The 14,157-nt window shown below is 39.8% G+C and overlaps 1 protein-coding gene across 3 annotated transcripts in view; it reads left to right on the top strand.

Annotated features, from left to right (window-relative positions):
* The window catches only part of LOC146384085 (synaptic vesicle glycoprotein 2C-like), a 74,256-nt gene that overhangs the window by 36,207 nt on the left and 23,892 nt on the right, over nucleotides 1–14,157 (top strand). For all 3 annotated transcript variants that reach the window (XM_084935844.1, XM_084935842.1, XM_084935843.1), the window contains exons 3-4: nucleotides 5,944–6,124; nucleotides 8,809–8,960. In XM_084935844.1, the coding sequence (XP_084791970.1) occupies nucleotides 5,944–6,124; nucleotides 8,809–8,960 (333 nt within the window). The remainder of the gene's footprint in view (nucleotides 1–5,943; nucleotides 6,125–8,808; nucleotides 8,961–14,157) is intronic.

Here is a 14,157-nt window from a genome sequence, read left to right as displayed (position 1 = left end):
CTGTCGCCAAAAGTGCTTGCTCATAGAGGGTCATATGATTGTTGGGTTTTTCTCTGTATCTATTATTGTACCATCTACTGTACAATATAAAGCGCCTTGAGGTGACTGCTGTTGTGATTTGGCGCTATATAAATAAAATTGAATTGAATTGAATTGAATTGAACTTAATGTCCAGGACAAAAGGTCACTATTTTTTGTTCAGTCTAAAACTTATTGACTGGATATATTGGCATCACAGCTGGTGCTGACGTTCTGGGAAAGCAACTGAAGCTCCTAGAACACATTGCTAAAACATTACTTATACCAAGTTTGAAGCCTCAAAACATCTCATGTGCAGTGCCCTAGGAAGCATATTGAGGAAGCCAAAAGAGGAAGTGAGCTAGGTACTAAGAACTGGTGGAAGAAGGGAGGAAGAGGGACTGGAAGACTTTCTATAAATCTATAAAAGTATGTTGGTAAGGCTTTGCAGGATTCTCATTCTGCAAAGTTCTTAAATGGTTGGACATTACAGGAATGGCTTAGAGGATGCCCATTCAATCTGTGAGCAAAGATACAGAGGGTCACCTGGGTGAGGATGTCTGCTGTTGAGAGACGCAAAACATCTGATGAACCCAGGAAACATCACCGATTATGCATCCTAGGAGATATTACTTAAATACACGAGAGACTAAGAGCTTAGCATACTTTATTATTGAGAATATCTCAAGTGGAAAAAAGTCCATGTGTCACATGTGAATTGTTCCAGCTTGTACACTTAGCACTTGCACTGTTATGTGTGAGAAAATAAGGATCTGAGTGAAATCGTTGTTTTGACTGGAATTATAATCAGTCATCAGCTGACTGGGTAAACTCCATTTTGGAGATGTTAGCTCTTTATACAGTAAAGTTACAGCGGGATACAAATAACATCAGGCTGATCCTGCCGCGATTTGTCCCCCGGTTCAAATCACGGACAAACAGTATCCCACAGTTGTTTATGTTTTTAAACCCATTTTGCACAGAGAGGCATTTTTTGATTTGATTGCAATGTTGAATATTATTACACAGGGAAAAAAACAACTACATGTAAAATAATTACACCGTGATGCCTCTGCCTTTCTAAATGGAGGGACAGTAACTGCGTGTATATATGTAAGCTGTAAAACCTGAAGATAGTCAGATTAACAGTATTTTGTCTCTATCTGCCATTCTGCAATTCATCTCATGTAAACAATAACGTGGCGCACAGCGTGACGTGAAAAAGGGCACATACCTTTGACGTTGCGTGATGAACTCTATTCCTCGTCCACACATAAACGCAAAAAATGAGTTTTTAAAAAAAATCTCAGTTTTCGGTGATTCGAAACGCCGTTTACGTGTGGACGAAACAGCTGCGTTTTCAAAAATACCCGTGTAGGTGTGGACGTAGCGTAAAAGAGTTAGCTTATTTCCTTACTACCTGTAATTTATTGCATTACTTGTATTTGCTTAATTGCTTACTAAATGTTTGAGGTGTGAAATAAACCGCAATGGAGCAAAATATGGGTGTGTGTGGTTGGAGGATGTGTGCGTGCGTGTGCGTGCGTGTGCGTGCACGCGCAGGGGGGGGGGGGCGCGAACATTTGCCTTGTAAAACAAAGGGGGGCCTAGCAAAAAAAGTTTGGGAACCACTAATTAATGCCAGAATGTGTGTTGCTCCCAGGGGTCTTCTCCTCCTCCCTCCCTGAAACAAACTGTTTGTATGATTCCCTGCAGCAACCACCTGTCAATCACAGGTGGTCTTCAGGGAATCCCCTCATCTGTTGAAATCCTGAAGCTCTCCTCTCATCCATGCCAGGAGATTGCATGGTGACAGGATGAGAAAACAGAGCAGAAATGTGTCAAGAGAGAATTACACTTGCACATAAGAGCTAATTACTGTGGAAAAGGAAGTGGCATGCATGCAGACTGCTGAGACTCCACTGCTGAAATAATCCCACTGGATGCAACAAAAGCTACACAGTGTAACATTAGAAGCAGACACTGTCTGGTCTTACTTAAGAAGAAGATTAACACTTCATACTTAACAGTTCAGGTGTTTTCAGAACAACTTTAGTAAGGTTTACTTTGCACTTCTAAGGTCCTGTGACTACAGGTGTTTGAGAAATGGAGGCAAGTCATAACCCTTATATGTGTTTAGGGTGGTTGACCATGGCTGTGATACTCTGTGAAAGACGTTGCTGTACAATGTCATCCTTTTAGAACTTTTTACGGACAATATATAATTTTGTCATTTAGATGTTTTATCTAAACACACACTGAATAAACTTCCAAATCCATCTAGGTGGCTAAAAATGCAGTGGTATGGTGTACTTTTCTACTCAAGCTTTTTTTTATGAAATTCCACATTCACCAATATTCATCCAAGCTAATCCAGTCTACATCCAAATTTCTTAATTTTAATGTGAATATTTTAATATTCACATACTGATGAACACACCAGAGAGCAACTTGGGGTTCAGTATCTTGTCCAGGACTTTAAGGTCTTTGAGGAGAAAATGTTCACTTATTCCCTAATATATCCCACCCACTAACAGTGGCCATGATGAAGAGATAATCAGTGTTATTTGCTACATTTCTAAGTGGTCATAATATTATGCCTTATCAGTGTAAATATGGAACTATAAAATTTGAATACACTGTTGAATTGCAATATCTGACAAAAAAAAATCACTCTGGTGCCAGGGCTGATTGACCATTGCATGTTTTGGGGGCTTAAATATCTATTTGTTTTAACCATTGAGTATGATTCATGCATAAATCACTTATTTATGATACAGTATTTGATTTTACTGCAATACCAATAGGTTTCTAATCTTGTAAACTATCTCAAATAACATCCATCAAGTGAACTATCACAATCGTGTCATTTTATTTTCATATTCATGATCTAATAACTGATCAGGTTGTCATGCTGACAATGCGCACAGTCAAGTAACACTGATGAAATGGAAACTTTGTTGGTTTCTTTGGTAGTTGGTAATCAGGGTTGGAATTGTAACTCACAAAAAAGTAATGTCTTAGACTTATTGTGAACACAGGCTGTTTTACAAGAGGGATCTGGTCAAAAAAGCAGTCCTTTATCTTTACATTTGTAAAAGTAACAAGTAATCTAAGGCTGTTTTATTTATGTATTTATTCATTTTACATTACATTCCTGGAGAAATATTAGATTACTTGTTACTTCTGTATTACTCGGTAACATGTTCCCAGATGCGCTGCCACACATTTATCATTTAAATCCATCCAAATCTAAATCCTTATTCTAATAAGCACAAGTGTGAACATAAAACTGAAAGAAAGCTTAAAACCATCCCAAAGAGAACTTTACAGTGATTGCCAAAGAGATTCTGTAGAAACGGGTATGGATAGAAGTTGAAAAAGACAATTTAGACTGCTATCTCTGCTTTTCTTAACTGTAAAGGTCAGGCTCTGGCTGCTTAACTGGGGTCAGCATGGAGTCAACTTTGTATTGCCATGCTGCCTTTGCAGGTACTGTGGCTTAGCAGTAGTGGATAGTTGTGTCTATCCAGTGTCCAACCCAGTATCACGACAAAGCAAGTAATAGACATGCTGATCCACTGCACACATGCAGAAATAGCATTACCAGCAAGGGGAAATAATATAGCCACGAAGTTGGTAGTCAGCAAAAAAAGTATGAAGTGCATTCCAGGATCCGTAATTGTCAGAAACGATTAAGCTAGGCGGCTGATATGTATGTACATGCAAATGTGTTAATAATGTCTATTTAAACCCTCCCATTATTTTCATGTTGGCTTGAAATAAAATATCTCACTCTGCTGTTACTGCAGTTTACTGCAGCTTACTGCAAGCGTGTCCTTTTCACACTTTGGAGAGGCAAAGCGTGAAATAGACATAATCAAATGGTGTATCTATTACATGTTTTGCTGTGATATCTGGATTCAGTTTGCACTTTACACTCGCATTCCATTAAAAACTAATGTTTATAAAAGTTGAAGTCTGCTATAAACTTCCTTCCCACACACAAACTGAATCAGCTGACTGTAGAGTAAAAAAGTGCATTTGGTTTGGGCTTTTTTTGTATAGTCAAAGAACTTATGTATGTTTTCTTAGAATGAATGAATGATATTTAATGTCACTATTCATAGTACGGTGAAACTAGCAATTAGTGGCCTTCAGTTACAGCATCAGTATCTACATGAAGATTCATGGTGCTCTACTGCAAACACTACTGGATGGATGCACTGTTTTCAATATCCTTGGTCATGCTGTTGTTAAGCAGTCTCACTTACTAATTTCTTTTATATGGGAGTATTTATACCACTGGGATTTTAAAATGCATTTGTATGTATGGTTTCCTGCTTGAGAAAAGCACTTAAAACCTTTTTCCCCATGTGCTTCAGTGCCTTTAACTGACCCTTGCTAATTTGCATAAAGGCCCTTAAGGTCTGACCTGAGTTTGAACCCAGCAGGAAATCACAAATCCAATCTCAGAATGCCTCTCAGATGCCCCATCACCCTCCCCCTTTATTACAGATACAAACTCAGCGTGAGTGAAGCCATAAAACAAATGAGCTAGTGCTCCCAGATAGCATCTTCTTCAGTACACACGTTCAGATGTAGCTACACAAATCAAAAAGTGTCAACAGTTTGTGCAGAATGCAGCACTTTTGTTATTCAGTTTGATATTTGTAAGCCAGCTCGAGTGAAGCTTCACCTTTATATCCTACTACCTATAGGAGAGCCTTCTCTGCAGCTGAAGTGCATAGATCCAGGGGCTGTCACCTGTAATGAATCACTACCTCTCAGCATCATGTCTGCCCAGCTTGATAAGGCCCTCCACTTTCAGCGTATCTGTCCCATCACCGCAAACATGGGGTGGGGGGTGGGGGGGTGGGGGGGGGTTGGTGCTGCTGCTTCCTATCATCTGCCAGGATTATTTCAGGTGCTGCCATGTCAAACGCCTTCCTCCGCAAATTACCATTTTTAATAGAACATAGGGAGAAAAGTGGGTTGTTTACAGGACAACCCTAACCCCTCTCCACCACTGCCACCCAATGTCTTTACTGCATGGGAAGAGAAATGACCCCAACCTTGCACAGGTAAGCAGCAGTACAAAGACCTGGATTTAGAAACAGAGCCACAAAGTCAACTGCTGCTCTATTTTTCCTAGGGACACTTTAAGAAATATCAGTTGTCAGACAGTGATTTGATTTGGAGAAATTTACATGGTCAAATCTTCATTACACCGCAAAATGTGCAATATTAGGTTTTCAGCAAAAAAACAAGAAAAAAAATCTTGAGTTACCACATTATGAGATCCCATTGAATAGATAAATATTCTAAGCCAAAGTTTTTGAACCACATTATTGTGTGTGAGCGCTGAACAGTCTAACATGTTGTTAGGACACTGAGCAGCTCTTGTAATTTAATGCATTTAAGACTAGAAGTACCTAACATATGCCCATCTAGCTGAGCAGAGCGTAAGTGAGTAAAAACAAATAACTAGACATAAGAAATATCAAAGAAATCTGTTTTTGTATTTTGTGTTTAAACAAAAACAAAATCTATTTTGTATTCATATTTTTCTCTTTTTCTTCCACGTCTTATAGAAAAAAAAAGTAAAGCAATAACTGGATGTTAGATTATGGGATTATTTAAAGTCTGTAGTTTAAGTATAGACTGTAAGTGTACATTAAGTCAGTTTTAGTGATGGCGTTTTTGTTATCTATGAACTCTAGCTTAAAAGCTGTGTGTGTTGTGAGGATGCATGAATAAATTGCTGAAACTGTCTTCTTATATTCCAAAATGTAAAATGGATTTTGTTTACTCAGCGGTTTCAGTAACAAACACTTGACTCCAGATGGTTGTGATCATTTATAGCTCTCCCTCTTTCTCTCTCTCTATCTACCACTGTCTTTCCCCCTGTCTCCCCTCCTCCAGGTAGCATTGTGTATCTGGGGATGATGTTTGGAGCCTTTTTCTGGGGTGGCCTCTCAGACAAAGTGGGCCGCAGACAGTGCCTGCTTATATCCATGTCAGTCAACGGCTTCTTTGCCTTCCTTTCCTCCTTTGTCCAGGGCTACAGTATGTTCCTCTTCTGCCGCATGGTGTCTGGCTTCGGGTAAGTTTGTTTAACTTTCCTCTTCTCACGCTCCTGCAGACCCTCTGATCTATCTTCCCACCACTTCCTCTGATGTCTCTACTCCTCCAAATTTAAAACACATGACAAGAGGTTATACTAACTGCCAGGCATCAGCTCTTCCTCATACCCAGGGGTATAGAAGAAATAAAGCAAAAGAGAAAGGTCTGCAGAAATCAGCTAGTAGTGTAAATGAACATCTGGGTGTTTTAATGCTAGCATGGTCTGCTTGGCTGCACAGATCCTTGACAGCCCTCCCATCTCAGTGACATGATATCCTTTTTAGATTGTATAGTGTATGAACATTTAGATCAAGTTGTGATGGCTTAAGCTGGTGCTGCTTCATGACTAGACCAAAATGGATATTCAAATCAGAATGGGCCACAGTGCCTGAGGGCATTCATGATTGGTTTACCTGAGCTGCACTCAGCTCTTGTGCATTTAATTACAGTTCTGTAAGCAACCAGTAAACCTCACATCATCTGAAAAACAGCTTCTGCCTTAATGGCTTTAAAATTTCATTAGCAGCTTTAGCTTTTATGTCACCACTAGTTGTCAATCTGTATGCAGAAAGTAGTCTATGGTGTGGGATGGTATCTATGATTGTACATATACCTTTGGGAATAACAACAAAGAGGCATTGCTTTGTAAGGGGTCACTGAGATCTGCTTTCTTTTCCATCCTCATTCTGGCAGAAATACGATCTGGCATCCAGTGCTGTGTGTTTCACTGTTCCTTTCATTGAGTTTTTCCCTACCTTATTAGCGTTGCTATCAGAAGCTGTCTCATCAAATAGGAAAAGACATTCACAGCACAGTGCCATAATGAAAAAAAAAAAAAAAGAATTCACACAGATTAAGTTTTAGTGCAATTTTACTTAATGTTCTAAACCAGTCTGTCATATCAGTCACTCCTCTGGCAAAACCTTAAACAGGTTTTGACATTTTTAGAATGAATATCATAGACAATTATTTTCATACATATATAACCTTTTACTATAAGTTTCTCCCACGCAGACATAAAGGAAGCGGGACAAAAGGTACAACCCAATCTCATCAGATTCTCGGGTGTCACCACAATCTTGAATATTTACTGGATACTTTATACATGGTTGGTTTTTTTGTTTTTGAGAATTGAAAACAAGCCACATACATTTTCATTTGCTTTAAGCCTTTTTGCAGTTACGCAGTTTCTATGAATATGTAATGTTGATGATCTGAAAAGGTTTTGATTTTATTTTATTTACTTTATCTTAAATGGAAAGGGGTGTACCCCACCTCTAATTAAGTATTAGGACAGGCTCTATCACCTCATCTTAGATGTATAAGCACTTTGAAAAATTTATGAATAAATGGATGGATTATCTAATATTGGCATCTTTCAGGTAATACAAAGCATATGGCAATGCAGATTCTTTACTTGTTCCTCATGAGTTAGCGCTTAGTTTCTACATGTAGTGAGAAATTAAAATGTCACAGATGGCTGCTCAAGTGAGAAATTTGGGATATAACAGCTACAGCTCAGATCAGACTTTAAAGGAGAAGTTCAACATTTTCAATACATGCTATCTTTGTTTTTCTCCAAAGCCATCTATCCATATTAAATTCAGCTAATTAATGTTGAAATGAATCAGAAACAAATGTATAATAATAAAAGAAATGCTGATTGCTCTTTATCTGCCTCTCATTTGCAACACTGTAGTCAACCATAACACTGACAGTAAAACCAGTGCATCTCAAAAAGTTGTGCATAGATGAACATACCTTTCAGAAGTTTTTGTATTGTTAATGCTTTTTTTATTGATCTGTAGAAATAACTAATACATTATCAGATACTGTATTTTCATGAACTATGAGCCATTATCATCAAAATTAAAACAAAAAGGCTTCGTGTTGAATGATTACATGAAAATGTAACTTTCTGAAATAAATTATGAAAAAAAAAACCTTTTTGATGATATTCTAATTTTAAGAGATACACTAGTAAGATTTGCCATTTGGTTTTTTTCCTCTTCAAATATGTACGACACTCTGAGGCTATGAAAAAAATGGGGACTGTCACTGCAGTCACAGATGGGCTCCTTCTGACTCTACTGACACCTCACTGAAAGGGTTCAGTTCAGTGCACCTGTCCCTCACATCAACACAAGATACAACAACGTACTAATATGGAACTATGCAATTTGAGACGTTCACTATGTTAAATTTAAAGGCCACACAACCTGTGATTCTGGAAAATGATATAATAAGCAAGTTTGATAGAAAGCAGCAAAGATGGCTCAAAGACTGTAATATCCTGTGTGCTACAGTGTGGTTATTTTTCATTTTCTTTGGTCAAGAAGATGACAGTACAGTTTGTGCAAACAAATACTAAGCTGCAGTGGATAGTGCCGTTGCCTCCTGATGATCTGGTAAGACTCAGAAAATAAGCCAGAATAGTGTAGAATCTGCTTTGTGACATGAATGAACAAAAAATGTGCGAAGACATGTTCTAAAAAAAAGTTTCAGACGTTTGCACAATTCACAGTGACAAATGAAGAAATGTTTTCTGTAACAACAAATCAGTTTCATATTGTGATAAATGTTCATTGTTGCAAGCGCTGATGAGGCAAATGAGGATTGCCTTTTTGAGCATGCATAGCTAATTACAACAAGCTGTATTTACAGGATCGGTGGAGCAGTACCGATAGTATTCTCATACTTTGCGGAGGTGTTGGCTCGCGAGAAGAGAGGAGAGCATCTGAGCTGGCTGTGCATGTTCTGGATGATTGGAGGAATTTATGCCTCAGCCATGGCCTGGGCTATCATCCCACACTATGGTGAGTGACATGATGTACCACTTCTAAAAAAGGTTACATTAACATGACATTTAATACATTTAATACATGTATTACATTTAATATTATCAAGTTAGTAGAGTTTACAATGAACAGATAACCCAACCAGATTTAGGAAGTCATTCCAATTCAATGCAATTCAATTCAGTTATCTCAAGTTCTTTTATATTGTAAGGTAGAGACTGTGTCAATAGTACAGAGAAAATCCCAACAATCAGACGACCCTCTGACCACTTAACGAAGGTTGGATGGAAAAACTCCCTTTTAACAGGAGGCAGTCATCGTGTGACTGGTTCTGGGAAGAGGGAAGGAGACAGGACAGAAGTTAGGTGAGATGATCGCAGTGAAGAAAGGCCAGATGTTTTAACATTGAGTCCAATGTGGAAATACCCTGAACTGGGATTTGTTTCAATGGCCAGCAGAGGGCGAATGCTCTGGTTGCCAAAATGAAACGATTGTACAGACGTAGAAAGAAAACAGCCCTTGTCTTCCTTAATCTACCTTAAATGAACACTTTCATAATGAGTTTATGGTCTCAATTGCTAGTTTACACTGTTACTGAATACAACATGACGTTATTACCTAAACCTACTCTGTGAATGAGAAGCCAGTAATGTATGAGCACGCAGTGCTTTATGATTCACTATTCTCTTATCACATCTATTTTCAAAACACCAATAAGGTGTTCAAGGCCTTAACATGAGACTTCAAAAACCAGGGGATGATGTAAAAGTGCTTCTATTTATCATCTATCTTTCACATTTAATGAATCAGTCTAATTCATAAGAACTAGTACTCTGAACTCTGCCTCTCTTCCACAGTTTTTCTTTAGCTCTGTCTCCTTCCCCTCACTCCTGGCTGATTGTGACTGCTGTTTCCTGAGCCTGTGAAAAATAATCCTGATGGTAGAAAAAGGACCAATAATGTTAAAAGTACTATGTCACTAAATGTATAATAAAAATGTTATTAAAAATCAGGGACAAGTGGTATAACCTATGTGGGTGTTCATCGTGGACAGAATATATATTGAAATAATGCTGCCAAGGTGTGTTAAGAGAAATACTCAATAAACTACGCACTGAAGTTTAATGGAGACTCATGCTAGGGACGAAACTACTCTGCTACCCTGTAACACAAGCATGTAATGCTAAATCACTGGAGTACATCAGTGAAAGCCTGGCAGTAACTATTTCTATGCAAGCTATAGTCTGTGGATGTTTTGTTCCACTGCTAAGAACAGAATAAAGTGTCTAATGCTCATTATATGAGGAGGGGATAAGGGTGTCGACGATCTTGGATTGAGAACACCAATTGATTGTGCCTCTGTTGAATGAAACAAGGCTGCACTGGAACTGGAACAGACAAGTGAGGTAATTATAGACATTTGCATCCTGACATGGCAGATTTCTTGTTATATAGGACATCCTTTGAAGTCATTCTTGTAGCCCACTACGGGCTAACTTTAGCCAATCAGATGTAGAGATTACAGCAAACAAAAGATAAGGTCTAAGGAGCTTGGAAAGAAAAGCGTCTGGACTTCTTTAAGTTGCTTGAAGATGTTTCACCTCTCATCCGAGAAGCTTCTTCAGTTCTAAAGGTCAAATGGTGGAGAGACACAGATTTAAACCCAGTGGGAGTATCCCCCAAAGAGGGACAAAGGACCCCCTGATGATCCTCTACCAAATCACATGAGCCAAGGTGTGAAAACGGGTGTGGGTCACAATCAGCCAGGGTTTCGGGTGAGCTCATTGTGAAACCTGGACCCACCCTATAGGGCTTTGGAGCGTGATATCACAGGGGTGGGCGTGGAAAGGATTTTGGCCTGATGCACCATTTTCCGGGTCCAAACAAAGCGCAAGCGAAAAAGGAGCGAAGGCACACACAACAGCCATGGTTCGTCCTTGCTGTGTGGTCGGCTGCAATGTTCGATCGCATGACCGGCACGGGAATGAGCTTAAAAAGGGTTTGTCTTTTTATTCTTTCCCAACATGAAAGCAACATGAGGAAGCTTATATGGCGGACCTTAAAAAATGAAGGCGTCTAGCCTGGATAGCAGCCGTGAGATGAGCTGATATCCAGTTCGCTTCCATCTCCAGATATCTGTTGGTGTTCTCCAGACATTTTCACTCCGGTTCTGTATATGTTCATATCACTCTTTATAGCTTAATAATATTATCGTTGGGGCTCTCGGAGGTTTTAGAAATTGCGAACAAACACAGAATTGAGTGACTGTGCAGACATACATGCTACGTAACGATTTGCTAATTCTTTCGCACAACTGTACGGAAGCCTGCCTATGAAATGGATCAAACAAATCCAGACTGGGTACCAACGTTACACATGGGGCAGTCAGAAATCCGAACGTGATGGTTAAGGTTAACAAGATACGTGAAGATATCGGGGTAGGACAGTGGCAGTAAGTCGTCTGGGTCTTTACTCCACTGCCGTATTTCATATGGGTCCACATTTGCGATGCACTCTATTTTTTTTTCAAGTACCGCCGCTTCGCCTCTGGACGCAATCGGTCTCTATACTGTCCGTTTTCTTTTGAGCTGCTTTTAAGCATGTTTCTTGTCGTCGTCGTTCCAACACAGTGTGTTTGTTTTGATTTGTGGACCTGGAAAATGGCGCCGCGCTCCCACAATACATTGCAGCGTGACGTCAACTCCAAAGCCCTATCATGTGATTTCCTGAGGTCAGATGGCCCAGGGTGTGAGTGGGCATTAAGGCGTCTGGGAAGGGATCTCAAAACTGGATTATAGATGGCAGACAGTTAGTGTCGTAAACCACCGCCTCTGTTCAAAGATGGTCGCTCACAGTGGACGTAAATGGCTTCTTTCACTCCTCTTTCAAACCATCTGTCCTCTCTGTCCAAAATGTGAACATTTGCATCCTCGAAAGAGTGTCCTTTATCCTTAAGATGCAGATGGACTGCTGAGTCTTGTCCCGTGGAGGTGGCTCTTCTATGTTGTGCCATGCGCTTGTGAAGTGGCTGTTTGGTCTCTCCAATGTAGAGGTCTGGGCATTCCTCGTTACACTGTACAGCATACACCACATTGTTAAGTTTGTGTTTTGGAGTTTTGTCTTTCGGGTGAATGAGTTTCTGTCTGAGTGTGTTGCTGGTTCTGAAATACACTGGGATGTCGTGCTTGGAGAAAACTCTCCTGAGTTTTTCTGATACACTGGCAGCATAGGGGATGACAATGTTGTTGCGTCTGTCTTTCTTATCCTCCCTAGCTGGTGTCTGATCTTCTTTTCTGTGCCTCTTTGCTGACTTTATAAACGCCCAATTAGGATAACCGCATGTTTTGAGTGCTTCCTTTACATGTGTGTGTTCCTTCTTTTTCCCTTCAGGCTTAGAGGGAACATTTTTCTGCCCGGTGGTGTAGGGTCCTAATTGCTCCAAGTTTGTGTTCCAGAGGGTGATGGGAGTCAAAGAGGAGTTACTGGTACGTGTGTGTGAGCTTCCGGTAAACTTCAATGTTGAGGTTGCCATTCTCTTCTATGTGCACAGCATAGTCCAGGAAAGGCAAACAGTTATCCTTTGTGTCTTCACTGGTGAACTTACCAAAGTCCGGTAGAGGATCATCAGGGGGTCCTTTGTCCCTCTTTGGGGGGAAACTCCCACTGGGTTTAAATCTGGGTCTCTCCACCATTTGACCTTAGAACTGAAGAAGCTTCTCGGATGAGAGGTGAAACGTCTTCAAGCAACTTAAAGAAGTCCAGACGCTTTTCTTTCCAAGCTCCTTAAACTACGATGACCTGGATGACTGAGAACCTTCACAGACAAACAAAAGATAAGCTACCCTCTAACGGGCCTTGAGACTGGAAAATAGCCAGTAAGGTTAACTATGTAGATGCTTTGTAATGTTTTGCATAATATTTCATATTTTTCACCAGCAGGCAATTACTTAAAACACATATTTTGCAGGTGGTTAAATGAAACCATCTGTTAACATACCTAAAACCTGCCAGTAACTACGATGTTATTGTCCAGGTATTCGTCATCAACTTCATTTCTGTTCAGTTCTGTTTTAACAATTCAGTTCAATTCAATTTTATTTATACAATGGCAAATCACAACAACAGTCGCCTCAAAGCACTTTATATTGCAACCTAGACCAAACAATAATACATAAAGAAAAAAACCCCCAAACAATCATATGACACCCTATGAGCAAGCACTTTGGTAACAGCGGGAAGGAAAAACTTTAACAGGAAGAAACCTCCGGCAGAACCAGGCTCAGGGAGGGGCGGCCATCTTCTGCAACCGGCTGGGGGGAGAGAAGGAAGACAGGATAAAAGACATGCTGTGGAAGAGAGCCAGACATTAATAACAAGTATGATTCAGTGGAGAGAGGTCTATTAACACATAGCGAGTGAGAAAGGTGACTGAAGAAGAAATACTCAGTGCATCATGGGATTAAAGCCTAAAAGCATAACTAAGGGAGGATTCAGGGTCACCTGATCCAGCCAAAACTATATGCTTTAGCAAAAAGGAAAGTTTTAAGCCTAATCTTAAAAGTAGAGATAGTGTCTTTTCCTGAATCCAAACTGGAAGCTGGATCCATAGAAGTGGAGCCTGAAAACTGAAGGTTCTGCCTCCCATTCTACTTTTAAATACTCTATGAACAACAAGTAAGCCTGCAGTGCGAGAGCAAAGTGCTCTAATGGGTGATATAGTACTATAAGGTCATTAAGATAAGATGGGGACTGATTATTCAGGGAAGCATGTATAATGTAAACAGAATTGGTCCTAGCACTGAACCCTGTGGAACTCCATAATTAACCTTAGTGTGTGAAGAGGACTCTCCATTTACATGAACAAAATGGAGTCCATTAGATAGATATGATACAAACCACTGCAGTGCAGTACCTGTAATACCTACAGCATGCTCTAATCGTGCTAATAGGATATTATGGTCAACAGTATCGAACGCTGTACTGAATTCTAGCAGGACAAGCACAGAGATGAGTCCACTGTGAGAGGGAATAAGAAGGTCATTTGTAACCTTCATTAAACATGTTTCTGTACTGTGATGAGCTCTGAAATCTGACTGAAACTCTTCAAATAAGCCATTCTTTTGCAGATGATCTGTTAGTTGTTTGACAACTACTCTTTCAACTGAAAGAATAGCTTTTGATGTGGATAACACATTTTATGTGCTAGAATGTAACG

This window comes from Perissodus microlepis, chromosome 7 (assembly GCF_051167445.1).
Source record: "Perissodus microlepis isolate ML-2025 ecotype Zambia chromosome 7, ASM5116744v1, whole genome shotgun sequence".
NCBI classification, from domain to species: Eukaryota; Metazoa; Chordata; class Actinopteri; order Cichliformes; family Cichlidae; genus Perissodus; species Perissodus microlepis.
The sequence above is the reverse complement of the archived record's forward strand: the minus strand, read 5'-3'. Positions and strand labels throughout refer to the sequence as shown.